Consider the following 27,895-nt stretch of genomic DNA (forward strand, 5'->3'; position numbering starts at 1 on the left):
ACATATGAGTGTTACTGATTACTATTTATTGTTAACGTTAAAGCATTCGTTTTTTTTTTTGTTTTTTTTTTTGGGGGGGGGCATCGGCAGCGAAAGGTTTAAATGTGTCCAAAATTAAACGTAGTCATGCAAAACAGCGACATCATCTGGTGGAAAATTTGTTGAAAAGAATTGTCCATTCGGTCAGACGTCAAAACTAACAAGCATTCTTTCTTATTGTATTCGATTTATTGTCGTTGAATTGAGCCCGAAAGAAATAGTCTCTCGCCAAAGTCCGATAATTAGAAAATCTGCATTTATTAGACATTTACAACAGTGGTTCTTTCTGATAGTTTCCTCACAAGCCACTTTATATTCCACGAAAAGGCAGAGAGGACCCCTTGAAAGACTCAAAAATATCCATCAAAAAATAACATTTCGAGCAGAATTAAAATGTACCTAAATGTTGCTTCAATATACATTTCCAGAGGGAAAAAAACTGAAATAATCTTTGCACTCCCTTGAAAATCAAACTATTAAAAAAAAAAATCAAAAGTGTAATAAGAACAAACAAAACAGATTAAACCTCTCAGCTCTGAAAAAAGACAAGTAATATTGCACTTCGGTTAGCATGCAGTTTTAACTACTGCAACAATTAAACACAACACTTATCGTCTTAAATCCATCGATTGACAATTCGAAACAGTATTTCGCTTTGGCTTGGTCGCGTCCCGTCCAGTGTGGCTGATTTCTACAGTAAAACTATCACTTCTCCCCCTCGTGTGCTAAGAAAAAAAAAAAAAAAAGCCTAAAGATTAATTTAAAAGAAATACGACTAAGACTATCTTTGTTAAATTTGGTTTTAACGAAGACGCCATTCAAAATATGGTCATAATGAAAATATCAGAATGACGACAATAGTAATAAACATCCTTCATACCGCAGCTCTGGATTAAAATATATCTTTGAAAATATTTAAATTAAAATTTACAGTGATGAATTGAGGAAAAAAATATAATAAATTAAAGGCACATTTTGGCAGCTCTGGGACAGAACGTAAAGTAAGACAAACTAGTTTACACGTTGTATATTTTCTAAATTGTACTGACAACAAACATCCCTCGAAGAAAACAAAAACCTTTACTGAATGGCCATTAAAAAATAAAGATGACACCCCCTTAACTAATAAAACACATTTTCACCACAATATTAACTATTATCGGGGGGCGTTTTTGGTCGTCAACCAACAATGTGCCGATTGCGTGATAAAGAAAAAACAACGTGGGTTAAGACATAAATACGCACAATTAACATAAATTAGGACATAAGGAGAAGACCGGGGATTTCGTTGTGACAAAGCAACCAAAAAGCGACACAATCTTGTGCCTTGTAAGGTAGGTGAGTTGCAGCCGTTTTTGAAAAGGGTTATATGGGTGTCTCACAGCAGTAGCGTGCGCTTATGTGGTGGACGAGTCCTGATAGGGGACGAACTTGGAGAGTTTGCCGACGGATCCCCCCGAACTCGGGAAGTCGCCCAAGTCGGAGATTTTAAAGAAAGCGTCCTGGTCCTTCCTCCTGTTGTTCAGCTCCTCCTCCAGTGCCTATAAAGGAAATGGAAAAGCGCATGAAAATAAATAATAAATATATAAATATAAATAAATAATAAACATATCAAGTGGGATTGACGTCTCAATCGCCTGTGCACATTTTGTCATTTGTGTTGAAGCCTATTACTTCAATCGGTGGCTCTCAAAGTTTTTTGCAGGTATCGCGCAAACCTTAATGAAAGTTTTGTACTGCCTCGACTCTTTTCAACTTGAGAGCAAAACAATCGGAACATGAACTGCGCCACAGTGATTCCGATGCAAAACGTTGCATGCCTTCATTTCGGTAAGTTTTACGGTATCGCGCTGCAACATAGATGCTAATTAGCATTAGCATAACACACACAAAAGTTTAAAGGTAAAAAATGAGTTAAAAAAAAAAAACTCATATGTCAAGAAAGTCAAAGCACTACTGTATTCGAAACCTACTATTTTCCTGGGTTTCAGCTGCTCCCTCCAGTCCTTCAGCTGCTGGTTGTGCGTCTCCTCCAGATGTTTCAGCCTCTGCGCCTCATTCTCAATTTGCATGTGGCACTTTTCATTCTGAAGCAGTCGCAAAAGAGATTTGTGAGTTTTTGCACGGACAAAAATATTCAAGTGTGTGTGTGTGTGTGTGTGTGTGTGTGTACCTGCAGCTGCTGCAGCTCTCGAATGTTTCCGTCGCATTGTCCGAGCATTTCCCTCATTTGATTCTCGTGCTTCTGCTGTTGTTGCTGCTTCTCCATCTTTTGACGCTTCTCCTCCTGCTGGGAAAACTTTACAAGGGGATAAAAAAAAAAATCATTAATCTCTTGCATTTTTTTTCCTCTTCGATATTATGGCTGAAATTTAACGTCCTTCCATTCGTCCCTAGAGGTCACAGAAACAAAGGATGCGGGTGGAGGAATCCCTGCGGCCGTGTCCTACAACAGTCGGCCATTTTAGTAGTGGTTGCACCTGTTTGATTTTTTCCCTGTCCTCCGAGGCGCTGCCCGCGGGGTTGATGCGCAGGCTCTTCTTGAAGATGGCCAGGCGGGCTTTGGCTTCGCTACGCTGGATCTTGGGCAGGCGGCTTTTCTCCTGTTGCTGCCGAGCTTTGAGAAGCTCGATCATGCGTTGGTTGTAGCGCTGCATGTGTTCCAGTTCCTGGAGCGCAGAAGAACATCCAAGCAAAGGTCGGCGACCCCTGGTCTAGCGTTGCGCTACGCGCCTGAGGCGTGGTCATCCAACTTACCTTGCCGTGTTTTTTGAGAAGTAGCTGCCTCTGGAGGAAATATTGATCTTTAAGCTGCTGCTTCAGTAGCTGGTGTCTCTCATGGAGGCTCCTCTCTTCTAATTCCCACAACGAGGATTCGCGATCTGAGACAAGAGGGGCGGCGAGATCAGAGGGACATCGCGCGGCACGCTTTCACACCCCGCGCGCAAATCCAACCTCGGATTAGCTGCTGCTTCTTGAAGAGACAATCGCGCTCCGTATCGGCAATCTCTTTCTTGTTGTTGACGATGATTTGGTTCGTGGACACGTCCAGGTGGTTCCTCTGGGCTGCCAGGAATTGTTCCTCCTTAAGCCGGAAGCAGGAAGTGAACCAAATATTCATTTGTGAGCGTTATTCATAATTGATCAATACCTCCTTGTCAACGCACCTCTTGCTGCTTCGATTCTTGAAAGGAATTCATCCGTTGTTTCAACTGCTCTTTGCGCTCATTTCTTGGCAGCTTGTCCACAAATTGTTTTAACTGGAAAAAAAAAGGAGGGGGGGGGTGAATTATCAGATTTAACTTCATGCTCATCTGCTGGGAAACTGTCACTAAAGACAATATGTATCCATAAAATACTCATTAAAGCATTTTTAGCAATAACTCAATTCAGGTTCCAGTTAATTTGCTCTTAATTTGAGCAGACAAGTATACCGTTCCTTTCACAGGATTAAAAAGCATTAATTTGCTTGTAGAAACAATGAAAAGGTCTCTGTGAAAGGCGCCGTCCTGCACACCCATTTTTGAAGCAATTTTTAAGACGTTCTTCTTACCTCCTTTTTCTTAAGTTTCAGAAGATCCTGGAACTTCTGGTAATCGCGCTGCTGTTCCGCTTTGATGCGTTTGGTCTCATCTTTCAGTTTACTTTGGTGGTCCGTCTCCATCTTTTCAATGGTTTGCTTCTGATGCTTCTCAAGGTTCTCCATCTCTGTATCATAGTACTTCTTCTTGGCCTGCGAACAAGACACGGAAGGCCGCGAGATGATGCAAGAGCACACAATACCAACAATTAACAATGATCTTTTTTATGACGCTGTTAAATTGTCATTGCCTGTGGCAATTTCATTTGTAAACTATCTGTGGGAGACTGGGGAACCCAGAAGGAAGTGTAGCCTAAAACTTTACAACATTAGGTGTAACTGGCTGCATGTGATGTTGCGCTCCATGAATGTCATCTTACATTCATTTCCTGATCAAAGCGTTTATGCATTTGTTCTTTCTGAGCGTCCAGTTTGGCCTGTAGCTGAGCCAGAGCTCGCTGCTCCTCCTTCTGGAGTAAACGCAGCTCGCGCAGCTCCTGACGCCTGAACACACAACAAAAACAAACAAAACAAAAAACAGGGTAAAGTGTAGTTATTATTTGCATTTAATTATCTACCAGTAAGCGTAATACCCAGTCTGTACCACTAGATGGCAGTAATTATCCAGCTATATGGCTTCAAAAATTTTTAAACGTTTCATATTGGCTGACTGGATCCTTTGACGCCTTAAGAATTTTTTTAAACTTACGCTTGACTGCAAAAACAAATAAATAAAAATAAGAGGTCAAGATGCATGAACTACGTAGCATAAACATAGCCAGGAAAAAATGGCTGCTTATTAAAGAGTATTGATACAAAAGAATAAATAAATAAGACTATTACAGGCATTTTTGTTTGTTTTTTGTTTACTTTATTAAATACATTTTAGCTGGATATGCAATGGTTTTCATTAGTGTGTGTGTGTGGGGGGGGGGTGAAAGAAGCTACATCATTGTGAAAAAAAGTGTAGCAGCACTGCTTTAGAGAATAAAACTGTCTAGTTCAAAATTATAGATACAAGTGTATTTTGTGAATATATCTGCTATGACAGCTCCTCCTTAAGAGATCTTAGATCTAAATATCGTATGCATCCGTTTAATTTCTTTGGAATCACTTCTGTTTTTCAAAATTCGCATAGCCCAAATGCTCTTTAGTTATTCATCAAGTTTGTGATGGGTGAAGCATTCCTTTTTGTTTGCGTATCAGATGTGTCAGGAGGTTGGTTCACATACCTGAGGAATCTCATCTCTTCATCCTTCTTCTCATCGTCCCTGATGATCTTTGAGGTTGTCACGCTCACCTCTACGCCGTCAATCACGTACTTCCTGGTTCGCTTCAAAGTTTTACGCGAGTAATCCTGCAGGAAAGAAAAACATACTGATAAATTATCCGGAAAGGAATAACATAAGTTTTTAGTAGACTTGATTAATATTTAGTTAATACTGTTTACTTCGGAATTGGCTGACTTATTTATAAATGACCTTGGTTTACTAATTACTTAAACACAGTTTTATTAAAGAGCTAAAGTGAATGCTGGTTTCATGTGACCATTCATGTACACGGGCTTAAAAAATAAAGTCCCATAATTACAACCATATAAAAAGAATGCACGCATGTTAAACACGCCCGTCTGTCGATAGTCTTTATTCACTGACACCGCAACGCCTCTTTGAATAAACTGTTCTGAGAAGAAAAAAAAGAGACAAGACTCCACACAGAGTCAATAGGATTCCAGTCATGGTCAGCCGAGAGTCCATAAAGCTCCAGAAGCAACCGGGTGACAGTGAGGCACATAGAGACGTCCATTCAGCGAGGTCAACCGCTGGACTATGCCCACACAAAGGCCACATTGGGCCTCCGTGAATGGAACACCACGCATATTTTGCTAAAAAGATGGCCAGATGGAATTCAGTGATGAAACTGCCTCCATTGTTGGAATTGTAAATGTATTACCGTTGGTGGATGTATGTATGTTAGTATACGTTTTAAACATATTAACCCACCATGCTCATGTCTCAAGGTCTTCATTTTTTTTTCCCCGAGGATATTTATTGGTTTTTTGATAAAATTGATGAAGACCTTTTTAAAGTTGCTTAGCATTAAATGCCTCTTATTCGTCAAGTAAAACCGCGATGAGTGAGCGTTCCAATAGAGCGCTGTTTGGCGCCGAGGCGCTTCACGTGTCGGGATATCTAATTAAATGCCACGAGAGGAACAGTAAAGTTTACTTGTCAACCTAAAAGCAAACTAACTGGAACATGAAGCAACTTATTATTAAATTGTGTTCAAGGGACTCCTTTGCAAAACGTGATACGCCTTTATTTAGTTTTATATGGATGCGGTGTCATGATGATGCAATTTTCTAGGAGGCCCACGAGAAAAACAAAAAACTGAAGTCTGGAGTAGCTAAATAAAATATGCCTAAATATCACTACAACTGTACCATCAAAAATCAGACGCGGATGGCATGGCAAGCTTTTTATTTTTTCCACCTTTTTCCCAAAAAATCGTTTGTGCTAGGAGAGGGATACTTGGCTAAAAAAAAATATTTTACAAAGAAGTACTTCGGTGAAAAAGTGTTGGAACCACTGTAAGTGCATACTGTATTTGATTGTTCGTAATACGCTGAGTAGAGCGATATCTTAAGTCTTTTTTTGTTCACCGGGATATATAATTGGCTAATGTCATTACCTTTAAGTAAAAGGAACGTTTTATCCTCATTCTGGGCTCAAAAAGGATTAAAGAAATTAAAGGGCTAAAAGAGTAGTTTGCTGTTTTGTGGTCTAAATAGTACGGAACAATACCAAAATGCTTGAGGTTAAAAGTAGAACAATATCTTCAAAAATACTTGCTCATTGAAATACCTAAAGGTTAAGGTTTATCACTTCTATAGGATTTATTTGTTTATATTTAAATCTGACCTGTTTGTTACAAATCATTTGGACATTTTTGAAAATGTCTGACTAGCAGTAGGAAAAAAAAAAATCTATTGATGGTTTTAGGAGAGACTCATAACTGTTCCTGATACAGCACCAAAACAATGATACTAAAGGCAACAAACGCAACGGTAGTAAGATGTTCATAATGTCACATCTTTTAGTCAGAGGCGGGCCCCAAATTTGGCCAAATTTCACATGCAGGAAATCCCTGGTAAAAATGAAAATCAACATTAAATAACCTAATGTTAGTGCTGAAGCATTTGAAGTAAAATAAAGAAGGCACGAAAGCATGCTGGAGGCGGACTCACCCTTGCCGATACCGAGAAGCTCTCCTTACTCAAAGACAGGCTCTTCAGGCTCTCAGTCTCCAAGCTGCCCGAGTAGGAGTAGCGCGTGCCGTTGACCCGTCCGTTAATGTAAGGCGAGACCGCCTCGGCAGCCGATCCCATCGACGCTCGATCGGCGTTCAATTTGCTCAGGATGCTGCTGGGTCCTGAACTAGGTGGGGTTGACACGGGTTCTAGGGTCTGGGCTGGGCTGGGAGTAGCTTGGTCATTCAGTACGTCGGTACTCTGATGCGGAGACGTCTCGTTCCTGGGCACCTCTGGCGACTCCATGCTGTCAACGCTTTCTTCAGAAATGTCCGATTGGGGGAGGGACGGAAGTTGTTCCGCCTCCGCGGCCACCTGGGTAAAAAGCAAAAACTGTTCCAATTGCTTATGATACAATTCAAACACGTTCAAGAGTTAAAAAAGGAACTTCAAGTAATAAGCCTGCAACTGAAAAATGTCAAATGGCAGGTATGCAAGATTTTAAATACATTATTGGCAGTTAAAAGGGTACTAAACTTGATGTAAAATGGTTAATATTTTGACTAATAAATGTGATCACTAAATTATTTTCCTTGTAAAATTAACTCACTTGCAAACGCCACATGACTAAACTCAGATATTGGGCGGAGTTGTGATTGTGACGTCAATTTCAGTAGAAAAGTAACTCGGTTTTAGAAAATGTGTAAATTATTCAGACGTTGTAAAGCTTTGATCAAATTCTTTGTGTGTGGCTGATAACACAAAGATGCTGGCCATCCTCCTGTATGACAAATGACCTGTATGTACAATGCAAACTACTTTTAAGTGTTCTGTTGCAGTGCAGATTGCATTTGATTATTTTTAGAGTGAAATGTCCTGAGCTTTTGACTCTCTCCACATTGAGTGGTGTGGAAATCTGCAGTCAAACAAGGTCAATTTCATGAAATTATTCAAGGTATTTGTTTCAGCAATCCTAATTAGGACAGGCATAAAAGCAAATTGATGAATTCATGATGAAATTCTAATAGCGGAAATGAACCGTTATCAAAAATGAATAAACAGAATAGACAGTGGGTGTACCTTCTCTTCCTCAGATGTTGGGGTACTTTTCCCATCCTCGATGCCAGAATCCGAGCTCGAAGTCTTAATTGACACGCCGCTCTCGTATTTATCGGACTCCAGTTTCTCCCCGAAATCCACCTGGCCCTTTGATGGAAGATTGTGGCGTGGTAAGGGAACGGGGGCGGCCGTGACAACGTCCGGCTGCGCCTCCGTCGTCGACACCGCCTCCGCCCCCTTTCTCAGTAATGACTGCGGTGAGATCGGGGAGGATGTGGTGGGGCTCGAGGGGCCCGAAGATTGGTCGCCTTCCAAACTGGTCTGACTGGTCTGGCACACCAAAGAATTCTGGTTATGCAACGATGTGGCAAAAGACATCTTTAAATACTGCGCTAGCTTCCCTTTAAGCACACCTTCCTGATGTAAGCACACATTGCTTGGCCGTCTGCTCAAAACGTCATGTCTGATGACTTCCAATTTGAGAAAGATTACACGCATTATGAACATTGCATTTATCCAAGACTGCAGGAAATCGCCATTTTAGCAGCCTAACATTAAATCGCAATACTTTCTGGACACTCTAGTTCCGCTTGCTGATTCTTTGAATCAAACAAACGGACAGCTTTATAGTTGCAGTGATAATCTATAGTGACTGCTTTTTCTAAATGGAGTGTAAAAGCTGAGACAGAACAATGTATGACCATAAAGAATTTGCCTTTTGTCAGGGGGTAATGTCAAAGTCTAAATTTAAAGTGCGCCTGGATGCCGGTGTTCCGGTTACTGTTCTTTTGTTTATCCTGAGGGTGGTAAAGTGCACTCTCGTGCTCTATGTTACTTTCTAATCTTGTGGCCTCTGTGGACACACGAATGGCCCCAGCAGAAGCGACCTTCAGTCCTTTGGCAGGAAAGCAATGTTTACACCATGAAATGTTGTTTATAAAATGGCTGTGTGTGCAGTTTACTTATTATCTATTGTCTGGTTGTTGTCAGTGCATGCTTTTCTATGTTTTTATGTTGGTAAAATAACAACAACAAAAAAAGGAGCCTAACCAATTGAATGGGCTGATTATGGCCCTTTAAATATTGGCGAAAAATCATTGGCCAAATGGCCAATGCTTGCTGATTGTGTTTACCTTTGGGAACTCAAACTATTTACAGCTGTTGGACACAAGAAACACTTTTGATTATTTAGAACACATATTCTATCCGATAAGATTGTACATTTAAAGACATGTGTGCAGTATATCCTCCTGAATTGAAATTACATAGACACATATTGAAATGCTTTGATGGAGGGGGGGAATAGTATTTTATGCTATGTATAGTTTTAAACTTAATCGTCCAAGTAATGTTTTTTTTGTCTGCCTCAGAAAATTCATCAGTTGAGCCCTAGAAAAAAATACATTGAACCTATTTTGATCACATTTTCTATAAAAGCTGACGACAAGATGTATAATAGTGCACATATTCTAACAAAAACCACCACTATGCACTTTTTACAGCTAGAGTCAGCAGCAGAAGTTCGTAAATGTGCAACCACAATGAAATAGCAACTTCTCCTATTTCTAGGCATTAACAATGATGGGGAATGAAATGAAGTGAGAGATAAAAATGTGGTACCACGGTGAGTTCCATGGCGTCGTCCTCTTCTGCATCCTCTCCATTATCATCGATTTCCTCCATGACTTCAGCTTTGGCCTCGGCCACCAGCTCCCTCAGCGGGCGGTTGGTGGTCACAGAGCTCACGAAAGGGTGCTGCGGAGAGCACGGGGAATGTCAGCCATGAATATAGGCAAAGGTGTGATTGATGAAAATGGGAGTGAGTAACAGTTGGCCCCGGGTAACGGTGAGACGGCCAGGGAATGGACGACTTTCACCGCTGATGAATTTCAATCTGCCACTTGTCCGCACACAATTCCTACGAGCATCCCCGAGGGTGCACGATCGCACTTCAACGATCACGCGAGATATTAACAGGGTTTCTGCAGCTATCAACAAATTTACTTTAACGTTTTTAATGCAGTGGAAGCAGCAGTTGAGTTCTTTTCAAATTAAGAGCAAACAAATTGGAACATGAAGCAATGTACAGCTGAATTGTTTTATAGTGACACTTTAGCAAAAGATTTTATGCATTTATGTTTTTGAATCGTAATTAGCGATGCAAATTCATTGTAGACGACCCAGAAATATTACAAATGATGCTATACACGTCATCTGAAGAAAATACATTTAGAGACATCGCTACGAATGTAATACAATGTTCATTACATTAGACACAGGTGGCAAAGCAGATTTGTTTTTTCATCCCAAAATGTTTTACCCTGTTAAGGGTTACTTGGATAGTATATATATTTCACAGGGGGTACATTGTTGAAAAAAAATTGAGAACTTCTTGTCTAATGTGATAGCATAAATTTTGAATTAATTTGTAATGATTAGAATGGCTTCTCAAACCAGTTTAATCTGGTTCGGCACTTAAATCAAGATGCATGCAACAAGGCTCAATGTTGGAACATGAATGTAAGATTATTGTTATATTTTGGGTTAAATTTACAAATGTTTGGTGTAGATAGGTTATATTTTCTACTGATTACTATTGTTTGAATAGTATCACTTCTCTCCAAATCTCTAACACTCCATATTAAAATGAAAAAATAAAAAATAAAAACAGAAAGAAAGACAAGCATCATTCACTATTGGCTCTCTGTATCATACAGCATCCCTGGCAGCAATATCAGTATTGTATCAAAATTGAAAAAGTAGCATTAAAACACCCAGTTCATTTTGGGTAATTCTTCCACTGGAAAGGGGACAACACGCTTTCAAAAGCAAAGAACGTAAACACGTTTCAAAGAGATATAAAGACTTGTCATGTATTATTCACATGCTGCGTATAATTTAATTGGAGCGGCTGACCAAAGAGGAAAACGTGGTTGAGCATTTAAGTGAGTGCACATTGACAAACATTTGTGCATTATGCCTCACACTTGTTGTCCTTGCGTACTATACTTGCTGCTGTTCCGCCACTTGGCTTCACTTGGCTTTTAACTCGGCTGATTGGAAACAACGGTCAGCTATTGTCTAATGGGGCAGGAAGTGTAAATGCTGAGTGGTGTCTAATTACAGCACGCAGATGGCAAACATACATTGCATTAGGTATATAGAGCATCCATCAATCTGTGACAATTAACATGTGTAGGATCCAAGAGGGGACATGGAGCCTACGGAAGTTCACAATGATTGGGTTATTAAGATGAAGGCGCCCAATTTATTGAAAAATAAATAAATAAAAAATAATAGGCCAGAGTAGCATCCAATTTGAGCATTGTATCATATAACAAATATATCATATCACCTCTAAGAGCGTATTTAAGTTGAAAAAAAATGAATGTCGCAGTATCAGAGTGGAGGAAATGAGGCAGAACAATGGAGCTTGCTGTATGTCCCCTTTTGTGGTTTTATGTTGCATTAGAAGTATCGAGCCATGCATGCATGGCTGCTTGGGAAAAGGTTAAACATTTGGGCCAAGCAAAGCAACAAGGCTGCCTGTGTTCTGTCGCAATAGCTGGGACTGTAGATTTAAGAAAGTATTGTGTTGCAAAGTATGGACAAATTCACTCTTCTAAAAAAAAAAACTAATAAGAATGATTACCAATACTAATAGTAAATTGCGTTGTCATTTTCATTCGAGACAGCAATTTGCCGCCCTGTAAGATGGATGAAAACTGGTGCATTTTGCTGCTTAATTCATATTCCACAAACACCATATTAATCATAATATAATGTTGAGACTAGTGCAGGTGCTAGAACTTGCTAACTTTTTCAGTGCCATGGACGAGAATTTTTGTCATGTAAAATACTTAGGTTGTCTGCCACCTTTGTATTTTTTTTTTTCAGAATGTTATTTTTTATTTGAATGTTTCCCCTTTAATCACGGGAAAAGACGACATCTCCCGTGATAGGTTTGTCAATCTTATTTACACTCCAGCATCAAATTCCAGAAGATTCCAATAGCAACAAATTGCAATCCTTACTGACTGACACACAAGTTGAGTCACATGAACGTTGCTGCAATCACACACGTATACAGCTCAGTAATTACACACTCTGCTATGATTAACCATAGCCTCACTGTCTTTCAAGAATGAGAATCTGAGCCCAAAACACGCCACACGCAGACAGAACTATCAGAAATAAAAATTATCTGACAAACATCACAAGCCAAAGCCATGATACACATCTCAAACATGCAGCAAAAAGCGGGCCGCGCCCGTCTCTTCCCCCCAGTGGAGACCATAGGCGCAACCCCCCAGCGTGCCCGCATGGATCTGTGCTTTTCATCTCCCCGACTGACCAGCGGTGGAGAACGAGGCGAGGCGCGATCCCGACATGTTCGTGGCTGCCGAGGCCGGGAATGTAAACAGCTGCGGGATCAAGGCAGGAAACCGTGGCTCGGAATTTTAATACATAACGCTCTCCTGCTTCGAGCCCACTTTTACTCTTTTCCTATTAGTGGGCATCAAGCTGGCCTGGCCTGAGTATTACTAAAGTGACAGTGCATTGGTTAGACTATGTTTTAAGCCCTATTACCCATGCAAGTCCACAAAACATACAAAATTTGGAAGTTCAAAACAAGTGACTGCTCTAGTCTGATTTGTGCTATAAATGTATATGCATATGCATATCAGTGTGCAAAGTAACATCATCAGTGTAATGCATCTTGTCTCACCCCCAGGAGCTGGACTGCAGTGGGCCGGGTTTCTGGGTTCTTATCCAAAGCTCTCCTCAGGAAATCTTTAAACTCTTGGGACCTGTGAAAAACAGAATATAAACAGAAGTGAGGAAAAATGGGAGGGAGACTTGCAGGACAGCGGAACGCAGCCGAGTGTTCACAACGGAACAGTTGTGGATTTGTCATGTTGATGTATGCCACTCCTCTCCTGAGCACAGCTGGCTTTCGTAAAAGCCAGCTCTCAACGGGAATGATGGCTACGTGGCGCATCGTGTGTTCCCTCTCGACACCTTTGTGAAGGCATTCTTGCGCCTTTTGACTCGTAAAAGTGAGGAGCGTAAAAAGGTATTGCTCTGCACTTTTTTGGTCCAATGTAGACACACACTGATAATAGTGGGTGTGCTCATAAAGAGTTGGAAGAGTGGTTAGTGCGTCCACCTCAGAGTTCAATTCCAGCTGGCTCTGGCCTTACTGAGTGGAGTTTGCATGTTGTCCCCGAGCCTGGGTTCTCTCTGGGCGCTGGGGCATCCTCCCACATTCCAAAAACATGCATGATAGGTGTACCGGACATTCCAAATTGCCCTTAGGTGTGGTTATGAGTGTGAATGGTTGTTTGTCTTTGTGTAGCGACTTACAGTTCACAGCTGTGCAATTTTCAGAGTCAACAGCTTGAATTTCATAAGTTTTTAATATGTTGGAAGACTTTTTAAATTTGATGGTGTTCACAAACTTGCCCGGTGCTGTAAAATATTTCAGAATAATATAAGGCAAAATAATCAATTTTATTATTAAATAAAAGATTTTGATCTTGTTCGTCCACTGGTCAAATGTGGCTGTTTTTTATGGGAGAAAAGCACTTTTAAGGCAACACTTCCTCGATCGACTAGCGCGTCATCTGCGAATGTCTTCTACGACACAGTGGCAACCTTGAATGTAATTCAAGACATCTTTTTTAGTCTTAAATGGAAGAAGATATCGTGGGTGTGGTGTGGCACTTAAGCTGCTGTTTTGATGAATGGGATACAATACAAACATTTTTTATGGCATGAGCCACCAACCCCAGCTAACATTTTTAAGGCATGCGGCACCAAACCCAGTTAACTGCATGGAACTTGAATTTTACATAATGGGGCATTACATAATTTGGAGAGAATTTCCCAATTGCTCACCATTTGTTTGGTTGATCCAAGGAAGGTGGATCTGACTTGGTGATCTTCAGCAGCACCCTCATTGGATTGAGGTCATGGTGCGGTGGTTCGATCTGAGCAAGTTCAATCAGCGTAATCCCAAGGGACCAGATGTCAGCCTTGTAGTCATAGGGAGCATCCTTCATGGTCTCGCACATAACCACCTCTGGGGCCATCCTGGCATATGGAGATATGACTTGTAATGAGCATTGTAGGGAAAATTCCTGGCGATTGGCACACCAATTTATGTTGACTTTCGTAATCGGACGTACTAAGTTTACAAGTCTCACAAATAGACTCTTTTTAGGATTAATCATTGTAGTGGTATTAGACGAGTGGGCGGGTCTTTTTCAATGGACGACAAACCTGTTCAAGGGAAAATGACTGAGCAAGCAATGTTGACTCATGGGAGCAACCATGTTGTTAAAAGACAACCGAAAGCTTCAAAGGAGACTGCAATTTGTTCAGGTGAAACTGAGGAAACAGCTGAAGGTCTAAAACTGTGAGCAGATTTCGATTGATTGAGATAATTTATGGCTAAAAGATCAAAAGCATTCACAAAAAGTATCGGTTTCAGATTCTACAGAAAAACTATGCCTTTACATGACAAAATAGGCCTATTGTTCAATCACAAAAAGTGTGCCCATACATCAATTCAGCAGTCTAGTGAATTGATGAACCCATTTCAAGCCCAGATGTGGTGCTGATTAAACTCACCAATATGGTGTGCCAATGAAAGAATCTCTTCTCTGGAGAGTTTTGGTGTTTTTAGCAGAAACGCCAAAATCAGCTAGAAGACACGAGAAAAACATTACACAACACGTTGCATTGTTTTCTGCATGTTTTGTCTAAAACTAACTATAATAATCGTAAAAACATCCATATTCATCTATGCCTTTGGTAATGTCATACATGAGCTTCTGGCATTGATTTTGAAGGTAATTTCAGTGTTTCTATTGCTGTACATGTGTAACTCCAAAAGAAGGAAGGTCAATTGTTTGAGAATTGCATTTATACTGTTAACCAATTCACGACAAATCCGCATGTTACAAGCCTCCTTTAAGAGTCCAATGGATTAAAAACGGGAATAAAGAAGAGTGTTTAGAAAAGTCCAAGGTAACCTACATGTTGTGTAATTAGAAAACAATTTGGTTCATAAAACACCACGACCTGAAGCACTGTAACGCGGCAGCAGGTAAAGCCAGTTTCACTGGAAGTATAAATAGAACAGAGATCCGTTTGAGTTTTTTTGACACTTCCTCTTCTAAAAATACATTGGTGAGAATTTGTTCCAATAAAAAAAAAAAAACACAACAACATTTTATGACTTGATGCTTCAAATGTCAGCGCTGCTTTGAGAGACACTTTAAATAAACCACTTACAACTATTTTTTGAATAAATATGGGTTAAATATAACACAATGGCCATCGGGTCACATCCACAGCATCTGCAGTCCAATGTGAAGAATGTGGGGCCCTCTTCAAAATGATCCATTAAAGAAGAAAAAAAAAAGCTGTTTTCCCACAGTGATGATTGTTTTAGCTTTTGGCGCACATCAATAACAAAAAACTATTTTCCAATAAATACTAGATTTGTTTCTAAATAAGTAAATATGTGTCTCAGTGTTAAAATTGGTTTAATTTTATTATGAATAGTACTTTTTATTTCTTTTTTTTTTTAAAATGAAAAAACTAAGCTTTGCAGGTCCAATGCATAGCTATTTCTAATCCCCTCTACATGGATCAGCAAAGAATGGGAGCCTGTAAATAGAGCCATTGAATGTCCAGTCAACCCTCACCCAGTTTAATGTCCCCGTCCAGCATGAGGAGAATGTTGCCGGCCTTCAGGTCTCTGTGGATGATCTTAATGCTATGGAGGTAGGCGAGGGCCTCCAGCATCTGCCGGCAGACCACCTTTATCTGGGGCTCCGTCAGTCCTCGGTCCAACTCTGATAAAAGGAAAAGGTGGAAACAAGGAACAAAAATGGGAAGGATGTAGGTTGACGTGTTGAAGCGATGCCAACTTCGCAAATTCCGATTTAGAAGTGAGTGAATTCCATTTAAGAGAAGATTACAAAATGTCGTCCTGTGAGCAAATCTTCACAGGTAGTGTTGCTAATCCCGGATAAGAGAAGGTGTGTTTAGTTAGCTGCGGTGGGGGGTACATGCAGATATGAGTACATGGATTACACTGTGAAAACACACGGGGGGTTTTCCCACAGTGGAGGACTCCGCAGCGTCTGACTGGCTGGAGCTTTTAAGGCTAAATTATTTTTAAAAGCATTGTGGACTAAAACAGTGAAAATGTGGCGTGTGAACAATTGAAAGTGATGCTGAGGACAAAGATGGGAACTTACCAAGCATTGTGGCATCAACAGCTCCTCCTGGGCAGAATTCAATCATGATCTGGGCAAGGAAAATGAAGTATAATTTATAGTCACATGTACAAATGTATAAATATAACCATTGGACACAATCATATGGGTCTTAAAAATGTCAAAGTGCTAGAAAACCATGCTACTTTTTTGTGTTAACACAAAGGAAGCAAGATAATTATCAAGCCTGATAATGTTAAAAATAAAAGGAAAATGCACAACTCATATCGGATTGATATCAGTAAATTAAGCCAATATTCAAAGTTGCCTTAAATACACTTAAATGTATCTAATTACTGTCAATTTAAGAGTCCCAGCCTCTGCCGAATGATGAGAAGGTAATATTGTGCCTCTGCGCAACTTTGTAAACAACAAATATTAATACTCCTGGCCACTTTTTTTTTTTCCCAAATAACATCCTTCGACCCTGCGAATTAAGTTTGTATTCTGTATTGAGCATATGCCATCATTAAAAAAAAATAAAAATAGACTAGTCGACAACAGGATTTCGCCTAAAGCACGCAGGCCACATATACAGTATAATAGCAGTTTAGCAGCGAAGTCAAAACAGACTGAAAGAGGAAAAAAGAAAACAGGACACTCCCTGAAAATGATGTCTTGGCCAACGTTAACCTCTAACAAGCATCTTTCATTTCCTCTCCAGAGTTTCTGACATACATATACTGTGTACCATCGAGACAAAAGTAATGAAACACAACTTTTAATCATCATCCCTCCACAATATTAATGGCTTGTTTCAATGTCTGTGAGTCACTTAAGTTTACAATGTTGACTGAAGCTTTTAAATATTTTACACAGGTATATAATTTGAAATAAATGTTATAAGGAAACCCTATACAAATTTGGAACTGTTTTTGTTTCGGTTGTTAGATTTACTTATTTTATTTTTGCTAAATGAGACTGCCACCCAGAAGAAAATGCTATACAGCAAAGACAGCACATTTACGATTCAAGTGGGAGTTCCACTGTCTTATCTTTTCTGGCATTCAGTCAAAATTCAGACTTTTTTTTACTCTATTTTTGGAGCTTAAGTTATGCTCCAAATCAGTTTAGATAACTGACAGGAAGAATATATTTATTTCCACAAATTCACACATTCATTTTGTCATGCTGAAAAAGACACACGGACTTTGTCTGAACATGCTCAACAAAAGTTCATTAAAATACGAAGATCAGGTTTTTAAAAGTGCCTTTCATCTGATTTTGCAATTTGAGATCTGTTCCACTCTTATTCAACTGAAAAACTATTCAAGTTCCCAGCTTCTATAGTTCTTAAAAAACTAAAACGCAATAATGTCTGCGCCATGGGCTCAAAGCACGTATCACACCTCGGTTAGACATCTGTGAAAGTGCACACTCTGCAAAGGGGTGCGGAGTTTCAGTATGGACAAAAAAGGTACTCACATGAAAGGGAAGTTGATGCAATGCAATGAAGCATGCATACCTTCGTGAACACACTCTCAGTCACATGAGCACAGACAGCATAAAAGGTGCAAGGTGCAAACAAAATGCGGTTTGTATTTCACACTGGTGCTTGGACCTTGTTTCTGTATTTCTCACACGTTTTGCTTTTACCTTAATTGAACGGATAAGTCATGCATTTTAGGTCATGAGACATGTTCACAGATCATCATGAGACATGTTTTTCATCAACTTTTGGAAAAATGGACATCACAGCTTGTGTAAGGCCAGAATATAGATCAACTTTGGCAAATTTAAGTGTAAATTGTAGCTGCGGGCTTATCGCAGTCAAGACAGAGAGGGGGCAACCACCTGAGTAATCGACGGAATAATCTCGATACTGCAATTGGGTTTCAGTAGCAACACGACACACAGCTTAATTTTGAACAGCTTTAAGACTGGGGATTGTGGGTAAGTTGTTGAGAAGCAGCGAAGAATGTGCCCCGACTGGCCGAGTAACATTTCCGCTTTGGGCTGGAACGTCTTGTGCAGTCCAGACGCACGTTAAACCCATTTATTTCCAACGTTTGTAAGCTTATACGTTGAACTTAAGCGGAGCTACTGTATTTTGTTTAAGTCAAGGTCAAGAAAATCTGAAAGGGGAAGGCTTAGCTGACGCGGCAGTGTCCCTTCTCCTTCTCACAGCTCTGTGATTTTCCCGCTTGATGTGGCGGGAGAGCTGTAAAGAATGTAAAACATCTAACAGCGAGCTGCAGTCTCTCTGCAGTCCCCCAAAATGGACTACCACCGCATTGGTTGTATGAATAGCGCCGTCATCTGTGTTTTACCAAAGGTGACTCGGCCTGTGCCAGCAAAGACAAAACATATTGTCTTCAATTGAGGAACAGCAATGTCATTAGGTCTCCTAGCAACCGCAGCTTGTGCAGTATGCAGTGACTAACTTCTCTTCTCCTTTTGAGGGGAATGCTATTTAATGGTATTATTATGTGTACTTTTCAGCCCATAGAGTAGGGCTGGGTAATATGGTCAAAAATAAAATCAATTTTCACCAGTCATACGAGATGATTATAATTTTAAAATGAGTGTAATTGAAGGTACACGCCCAACAAATGTTTGTTTAAAGTTACTAAAAATAGATCCTGCAAAAAATATTCAAAACAGTGATCTAAAATCAGTTTGAACAACTATTGGTACCCTTCGCATACCTAAATGACATCTTATTACGTATTTTTCATGAGTCTGTTCAATCTTAGGTATTTAAATATTTCCTTATTTGCAATGCACAGTCCATATGAAACAAAATAAATGTTTCGTAAAGAGAGTCACTATTGCACAATTTAGCAAGTTGCTTCATATTCCATCTCATTTGCTCTTTATTTGAAAAGAAAAATGACCTGCTCCAGCATTTAACTAAATTTGGAGATATCTGAAGTAACCCTGTTAAAATTTCACAAACCCATTTGAGAATCACCTCTTTACACATCTGAAACACAGCTGGACTGTTTTATGGGTTTGATGATTTAATTGCTACTCTACATGGCAGCCACTTCACAGCACTTTTAAATGTCGCATCGGCGTTTATGGTCCTTAATAAGCTTCGCTTTAAATTGCTCGATTTTGAGGTTACTGTCACCACTGACAAGTTAATGAACAAATGGTTAAAAATAAATAGATGTGTTTCATAAGCCTGATGATACAGTATTTAAACCAATAGAAGAACAGGCGTACCTTTCAAATCTTAGTTTGTGCTTTTTGAATAATGCTGCCATTTGTCTACAACTAATGATTATTTTAATAATCAATCTGAGGGTTATTTTGTTGATTAACTGAATAATTGAGATTTTTTGAATAGGTCATTAGTTACTAAATAAGTTCAATTGGGGCAACTCTTGTTGTTTGCTTTGTCAACAAAAGGAAAAAAAAAACTCGGCCCTATCGCTTTAAGGCCCTTTCGCTCATTCCTATATTCTAATTATATAGTCTAGGATTTCATATATAGCAAGAAAGGTTGAGAGAAAGTCAGTGTATTATATGGAAGAGGGATAACACAGAGACATGCAATGTGGCTTGACTAGGCAGGCAAGGATGTTTGTTGCACAATCTATCTCACTGAACGTTTAGGAGGGTTGGGGGCGGGGCTGGGGGGTGCTTTGGAATTCCAACTATGGCCAACAAAAACCATGACAACATGACAATTGTGGGGGCGACGCCACAGCTGTGTTTGTGTGCATGCTGTGGTTTAGTGATAAGTAAATGCAAAAATACGCAACGTAAGAAAAAAATCCAAACACGAGCGACGATGTTTGCTCATATTTTAAAATGCAGTCATGTCGCCAATGTACTTTGGATGATCACATTTGTATCTGAGGGGCGCAACATTACTTTGTCAACTATGTTTAGTTTTCATGGCTGGCTTGCGATTCCTACAATATTGAAGGTCACGGCCCAGTACGAGGTCATTATTTTCCTTGGCCAGAAGAACCTGCAGATTAAGGAGGGAGGTGGACAATTTATACTTAAGGAAAAAATAGCTCAAGAGCAGAAAACTCTGCTCTGAAAGAAATACACTACACATTCCTGCAGTCATGTCAGGGGCATGCGGGGGTCACCTCAGATGTATTATGCCACCCAAGGGATTTCAACTCTCCCTATTGTTATCTTTCACTTTCAACGGGCCAAGTCTCACAGGAGGAATCAAGCTTTGATGACATAGGTATTTCCCTAAAACATCCAGTCAGCTACAGAGCGGAGGGAACATCCTGTAAACATGGGTGCAACATTTTGTTCGGATTTCTATTGTGCTCCATTTACGGAAAGGAAGGTAGCGGATAGTGTTGCTGTTGCCTACCCAAAGGTGGTTGTTGTAATAATAAGCGTCCAGAAGCTTGACGATGTAGCGGTGGTCGCATTTGGCCAGGATCTCAATCTCAACCATGTAGTCCTCCAGCTCTTCCTCGCATTTGGTTTGGATCACTTTGGCTGCAGCCAGAACGCCGGTCTCCTTATTGCAGGCCTGGGGGACAAGATAGAGAGCGTCTGTGATAAGCTTTGTAAAAACACACAATATAAACGAGCAAATATATTATTATTTTCGTGTAATACATTCAAAATTCTATGATTTTTTTTTAACATGATCTGTCATTGTTACTTGGGGAAATGTTATGTATTTCTTTGCACGTGTACGCCTGTGTCAATGTGACCCTTCAGTGACCTACAGGAAGCTGACAGACTAAACAACCAATTGACTTCTAATGTCTCCCCTGTTTGACAGGAGCTGTGGGAAAACATCTGAATCAACACTGGGAGGTCACAGCTACACACTTCCTCAGCCATCTCCTGCGTTGTGCGTGCATGCTTGCTAGCTAAACAGAATCCCCACCACCAGGGGCAACCCAAGGTGTGAGGCAACAGGACGTCTCCTCCAACCATCAAACCGTCAAGTCCGTCAGCCGCTCAGTTAACAAGGCTCGAAACAGTAAACACGGAGACGCCAGATACTCTCACTCCTCTGTGAGAATCTCAGCCCCCTGTTATACACCCACTCTCCTGAAATAACCAGGCGACGTCAAGACAATAGTAAACGAGCTTTCTCAAATCAGAAATCTAAATGCTATAAATGTTTCGTTTTTTTCCTTCTAAATAAATCTGTCAGCTGGTACAAGATCGATTTAAACCTGGTCAAATGCTGCATCTTTTGGTATTGTTAAAACAAAGATTCTTTCGAGAACTGAGCCATTTTGAAAAAGCTGAGGTTGACGCCTTAAAACATAGGTAGTCAGAACCAGGATGTCATTACTGCGTTAGAGAGCCTGGGACTAAAAGTTTATTGTTATTCACAAGGATCAATAGATCCATTTTTTTGGCCAGCCCTTTAGTTTCCATTTGGGATTCTTACAAGAAAGGGAGGCAAACATGTCTGTTTACATGGCCACAGGTATAAACTGTATACAAGTCCTTGAGAGGAAATGAGTAGGAAAGGCCACTTCAAATTAGAATGACGTCAGTGCATAACTGTGGAATGTTTGGCTGGATACAAAAAAAAAAAAAAACAGCCCCCTGAAATGTATGTTAGCTTATTGCAAAAAGATAAGTGTCCATAGGTTTTACTTAAAACTTATTTAGAGTTTGGATGCCATGGAGATGAGGACAACATGCTTGAACTCAATCTTTGCGGTTTAGCCTCATTACTGCTTTGTCATGTTCCAGGGAACTTTTCTGATTGCATTTTCAAAGTAGAAATGTAAGTTTAGTTCTCACAAGAACATGAATTGCCGTGACAGATTGCTTTAAACAACGCCAAAAAAAAAATAAAAGGTTCAGGGTTTTCTGAGACCTCTTTCATCTTGTTTTTCCTGTTTGGAATTCTCCAATAGAGAGAGCCCAACCTCTCAATCTTGTGACATCACTTATTGTCTGCCATATGGCACATCCATTCATCTGTAACATCTGTCCTTTTGCATGGTCTGTTTAACCATCAGTCTACAGTCAGTGTTCGGGGTCCACGTCTGTCGTCATGCGTGCTCCCGCTCTTTTTCATGCACAGTTATAACAAGTTGATTGTGATCACTAATTGATAGTGATGATGACCAAGTCATTGTATAGAAGCTAAACTTGCCAAAATATAAGGAATTTCAACCTCGCAACAGGTAATATTCTCTGATTACTTTAGTCCTCTTTGAGGGACGATGACTTATAATTATGTCAAATAAAAATATATTTACATACATCTTTTACTTTGGAAAATATCAACATTCTAGCCTATTTTCTGAAACTAAAGCAATAATCCAAACAAAAGAAATATAGGCATCGTGTTCTGCGTCAAAAATATAAAAGATATAAGATTTTTAAATATTAGATTGATTAATTGACAAAATACATTTTTAAAATAATCATTAGTTGCAGCACTAGTTCTGAGCAAGGAACTCAAATTAGTGGCCCTGCCCTACTTCAACCTATTACGTCACATGCCTTAGTGAGAAGCAGTAGTCAAGTATAAAAATAATAAAAATAATTTCTGAGCGAGAAAAGTCACTTTGTTTACGTATGCTGGGAGGGTGCTGCTCATAGTAACGCATTTTTCAACCAAGGAGCGAAACAGTTCCTCTCTTGCATAACCTGCCAAGTGCCAGCTAAGTCAAAGACATGAATTAAAGCATTTACAGAAGGGAACTGGGTGTGAGCTGTGAAGCCCATTACACAGTGGCACTTCAACTACACAGCCTAAATAAAGACGGGACACGAGTCGCGCCAGCATGTTGAAAGTAACAATTCTAACACGCAAATCAGGTCGGTTTGGTTGGGAAATCTGACCACATGATGAACGAGACAACAATTCACACAAGCAATCTCTGACAATAAAACCCAACCAGGGCCATAAAACTTTCTTGCGAGGACCTCCATTTGGTCAACGCCGGGAGTACAAGGGATATGAAAGCACAAAAATTGCCGGAAACCAAATGAAACAAGGGGAGTCCCCACAAGATGAGCCCACACCCAGCACACAGTTTCTTATCAGTCACCGTGGGCCCATCTGGCTCCTGAGATATACATAGCACTGGTGAATGACCTCATACGAGATGCATCACACATAGTAAATGTTTGCACAATTGTAAATTGAGCAGAAGCTCAAATACGTTTTTTTCTCTAAAAACGGATGTCCACACCCTTGCGCTGATGACACTCAAGTTTCTCTTTCGCTTGATTCGAGGCCAAGATTGACTGCGAGAGCACAAACACAAAAGCTAAGATAAGAAACCATTCAATATGGATCAACCTGGAGGTGAAGCACACTTTGACATGACAGACCCTCAGGCATGACTCACAACGGGAGCTTGATGGAGCGAAACCTTACACAGGCCGCACGTGTTTATGGAAACACTTTGGCGGCAGCGACAGCAGGGAAATGGGCTAAGCGGCACGTGGCTCATTAATTAGTGAAGGGAAACATTGGCGACTTCACTTGACACCCATGCCTCTCTCCCATGAATGCAAAATTACAAGTACAAAATAAGTAAGTGAATAAACAGAGGGTAAGACATTAATTCCACACCCCCAGCCCCCCACTGTTGACATTATTTTACTGGTGGGTGATTGAACAGATTTTTTGCAGATAATTACAATATGTATATGTGATTGGACAGTCAAATTTCCCAGTCAAAATAGATGTTTTAACTTGTATATAGTCGTCAAAAGAAGTGAATGAGTTAAAAGGTGGATGAATGGACTGACAGAACAATATATTGCATGTGTACCTATGGTAATTCTACAGTGGTTTTTAAATAAGGGTTCATCCACCATGAGGGGGTTTATAACATATAAACAGGGTGTTTGCAGGTATCACAGATTCTAATGTAATGATTTTAAAAGCCGTGATAGGAACAGTGCATTTATCTTTTCAAATCAAGAGAATGCTGTGGAATTTGAAGATGGAAGATTGGAGCAACTTGGAGCAACAAAGTGAAGCCACGTCTTGCTAAATTATGTAATATTGGCATCTTTGCGAAACGTATTCTATTATTTTGTTTTAATATGGAAGCGCATTGCCATTTATGACATTTCTAGCTCGTCGCTTATTTCTCACTCATCATTGGTGAGAATACTCGTCTATAAAAATGACAAAATAAAGGCATGCATTTTGCAATGGAGTCACTAACATTGTATCAATGTTGCTTCATATTGCTTCACCTCAGGGGCGCTCATAGCACCGTTTGAGAACCACTGCACCAGAATGCATACGACAATGTATAATGCCAATTACAGTTCCTCACCCGTAAGTCTGATTTACGATGAAGGCACTTAACAAGTGGATATACATTGACATTTTCATTCTGAAAAAGGATGCTCTCTTCCATTTTCTCCAGCACATACCCGCGTGCAGTATGACACTCCCTTGAGCAAAAGTTGTTATTTTCCCCATGTTCCCCAGCAATAACTGTTAGTGACAAAGCCACCATTACAATGGGGATAAACAGCTGAAAGGAAGACGAAACGATGGCTCCAAATAAATCAAACGTCTTATCGAGACTTTTGAAACACTCTTAACAGCAAGCCTCAGCTAGTTAAGATGTAAACATACAGGGAACCAGTGCAGTTTTACAAAGCGAGAGACTTCTCTTCCCGCATAGAAAGTGACACGTCTGAAACTTTAGGGAGCACGGAGATGCATGCACTGCTATTGCATGCTCCCGTTCTCCGTTTGACAGCTGCAGGTGTTGAACTGTCCTCCTTCCGTCCACTCACGCAAAGCAAACAGCTGAGGCGTGTCCATAGAGCAAAGGACAAACACTGAGGGGACGGAGGCATGACATATACCTTGGAGTGGAGCTGAGATAGCAACTATGACTTGCTATTCCAACAGCCATCAGAAAAACATAGCTGTCCTTCCAGGAATAATCTAAATTAGAGCATATATAAATCTCAAAATGTATGAAATTACAAAAAATGTGGGGGTGGCAAATCCAGCGGGACTACAATCTTTGATTATTATAATAGCTGACGAATCTGATCATTAATCGGTGCATCAGATTTTTTTTTTAAACACGTTTTAGTTAATTCATTCACAAACAAGGCATTAGTGCAAATTAACTGCAGAAAACAGAAAAACAGAAAACTGCAGAAAACTAAACTTTTGTTTATACTTTTATTCCTGACATTTCCGATTAATACTACAGCTTATGTTCAATATTGAACTCCAGTAAAGGACTGCTCTTGCATCAAGGCCTTTGAAATGTCAAAGACATCCACTGTACTCAAGTGGGCTGTGTGCAGACACTGGCGTCTTGTACAGGAGCAAACACACCCAAAACCTGAGCCAAAGTTCTGCTGCAGAAACGGATACAAGAGTGTTTTCAAATATCCCCGCAGCTGAATTTACTCTGGATTCTCAAACAGGAATGAGGCGGGGAGGGTGCCCGAATGAGTGCTAGATTTGAAAAATGTGCTAAATCTATTGTGCGTGCGACTTTTGTTTTGAGTAACATTGGGGAAACTAGTTGGTCTTGTTTGTTTTGGAAACATCAGGATAAGGTTTGAAGAAGTGTGAAGAGGAAATCAGAGACTGAAGGCGGAATGGAAAACTTAGTTCTGTGGAGCACAACTTTTTAATGAGTGCAGGAAGGTCACTTTTTTGAGATGGTGATAACCAAGGCAAAAATGAAAACAAATGAAAAAAAAAAAACATTAATATGCGGTAAAAAGAGCATTCTTTAAGACTGAAAGGTTCAAGAACACATGTTAACTGAAGAGGCAGAAAAGTGCCGAGAACTAAGGATCCTAATGAGGGCCAATCATACTCCTTCCAACATTCAGCTTTGAAGTTGTTCTTATTTTTGTTACTCACGCTCATGTATTATTCACTGATAAAAAAATCTATGAAAAACTTCAAACACCCAAACGTTACACATCCACCTTAAATTTCCAATGATTCCTCTTTGGCTGATGAATTAAGTCTTAGTAAGGTTTATTCCCTTCTTTTTTTATACACAATCCTTTCTTTCCATAGTCCTGTTCACAAAGTCCTGTTTACATAGCTCAAGGGTGTCCAAACCTTTTCAAAAACAGAAGTTTGCAAGTACTACTTCGAAATCCTCTGACTAGTTTATGCTGAAATCAAGCAATCTCACAGAAAATCCATTTATTGTTTACATTCATTAATAAAAACTGCTACATAACAGCTTGGTGATATGGTGTGAGATTTTCAAGCTCTTTTTGAAGGCCTGCACCTTCCTTTTTCACAAGTCTTGCAGGCTGTGTCAAAATTCCTTTTTCATTTATGCCGCGTGCCGATAACAAATGGACGGTGAGCAACATTAGGTCTCCGAGCTGCAATTTGGACATCTCTAACATAATATATCCCTTGTGCGCTATTTTCTCTGATCCTCTGAGCTCTACATCAAAGAAATTTCAATCAAAAGGAAAGTATTGAAAAGAGACCCCAGGAAACTGAAATTTTGCCAAGATGTTGACAACATGTCAAAATCTCAACATGACATACCCACTAAATTATCACAATACCAGGAGTGTGCATCCCCTTGGTAAAAATACTGTGAGAATATGTGGAAGAAAATGACTCAAAACTGGTCAAAACAAGGGTTAAACGTTGACGATTCAATAAATATAACTGCAATTGCATTTTTTTTGTTTGCGTCTGCGTATGCCACAATGGTTGAATCAAGGAATCTGTAATTTCAATTATTTTTTTCTTCCTAATAAAAGTATTAATTTATGGCATTATCACACAAACAATGTGCAAAAAACATGCACTTTTGCACCGGTATTTGCAGCAGTGTCGAAAATGGCATCAAACCAAAATGATTTGCGATGCAGTCCCGTCATAAAGCCCCAAATGTGTCATGATGTTAACTATAAAATCTCCAAACTGGATTATCTGCACCCAATTCGGATCAAAAGAAAAATAAAGAAAAATTAGTTGGGGTTACACATTACCTTGTAGACTTTTCCAAAGGCGCCATCGCCCAGCTCGCCCACAATGTCCCACTGGTCACTTGGATTGATGTCCCGGTGGACATGCTCGTACTGTTTGACTTTCTTTTTAATATCGAGGGTGGGCAGACGGAGTATTTTGCTAAATCTGGCCAGCGCCATTCTTCTATGCCTTAATATTCAATTAAAAAGCTCACAACGAATCCAGTAACGTGCGTGGCATGTGCAATGCCCATCCAAACAAATAAACAAACAAACAAAAACACCTTTGTCACAAAGTCCCGTTAGGCTTCAAAGAGTTATTCCACTGCGTCTATGTCGACAAGGCGCTATGTGGGTAACGAGGTTAAAAGCGCCCGCATTTTCATTCATCCGCGTTGGCCACCTGCAGCACTTCAAAGTCTGGAGTGGCGTTCGTTGCTAGACTGACTGAACCCTGCCAACTTGTTGCCTCTCAGCAAGCAGAAGAGGGAGCTGCCCCGTTTTACGTCAGCCACACGCAAGACTCCGCCTACTGATGTCAGGGAAATGTAGTTTCTTTGTCGAAAAATCGTCGGCCTATCGAAAGCCCCCGTGTTCAAAATGGGACTTCATTTCCGGGTTTAGTGTCACGGGTGGCTTTCTAAGAACTTTACTTTACTCAAGTTTTTTTGTCCAGACTGCGTAGACCGAGCGATCGTGATATCTTCCATTACTATCGATGCAATTATGATGTACCAATATCATGTAAAGTTGGTTATTGACGTCACAAATTTGCTTTGAATAGTTACAAATTTGCTTTGAATAGTT

General features: G+C 40.0%; 1 protein-coding gene across 1 annotated transcript; it reads right to left on the minus strand.

The window, feature by feature from the left end:
• Positions 1-273: 273 nt before the first annotated feature.
• stk10 (serine/threonine kinase 10) lies at positions 274-27,546 on the minus strand. The gene is made up of 20 exons (XM_088440336.1): positions 27,110-27,546; positions 20,514-20,678; positions 16,205-16,253; positions 15,647-15,796; positions 14,565-14,637; positions 13,830-14,024; positions 12,658-12,739; positions 9,549-9,683; positions 7,950-8,258; positions 6,867-7,244; positions 4,852-4,976; positions 4,000-4,123; positions 3,593-3,772; positions 3,207-3,299; positions 2,995-3,124; positions 2,797-2,921; positions 2,520-2,708; positions 2,213-2,338; positions 2,013-2,126; positions 274-1,580 (listed from the first exon to the last, which is right to left on the minus strand). Exons 1-20 carry the CDS (start codon positions 27,266-27,268, stop codon positions 1,437-1,439), a joined length of 3,045 nt encoding a protein of 1,014 aa, XP_088296462.1. The 5' UTR covers positions 27,269-27,546; the 3' UTR covers positions 274-1,436.
• Positions 27,547-27,895: the final 349 nt, after the last annotated feature.

The sequence above is a fragment of the Hippichthys cyanospilos genome, chromosome 18, assembly GCF_059441005.1.
Source record: "Hippichthys cyanospilos isolate Australia breed blue-spotted pipefish chromosome 18, RoL_Hcya_1.0, whole genome shotgun sequence".
NCBI classification, from domain to species: domain Eukaryota; kingdom Metazoa; phylum Chordata; class Actinopteri; order Syngnathiformes; family Syngnathidae; genus Hippichthys; species Hippichthys cyanospilos.

Bases quoted from the DNA above. Each gene is read 5' to 3' on its own strand.
- stk10 (XM_088440336.1), bottom strand. From the start codon at position 27,268: ATGGCGCTGGCCAGATTTAGCAAAATACTCCGTCTGCCCACCCTCGAT. The intron at 15,797-16,204 runs GTAAGTTCCCAT...TCCTTTTATCAG, and splicing joins TGTTGATGCCACAATGCTTG to AGTTGGACCGAGGACTGACG. The intron at 8,259-9,548 runs GTACCACATTTT...TTGGTGTGCCAG, and splicing joins ACGCCATGGAACTCACCGTG to ACCAGTCAGACCAGTTTGGA.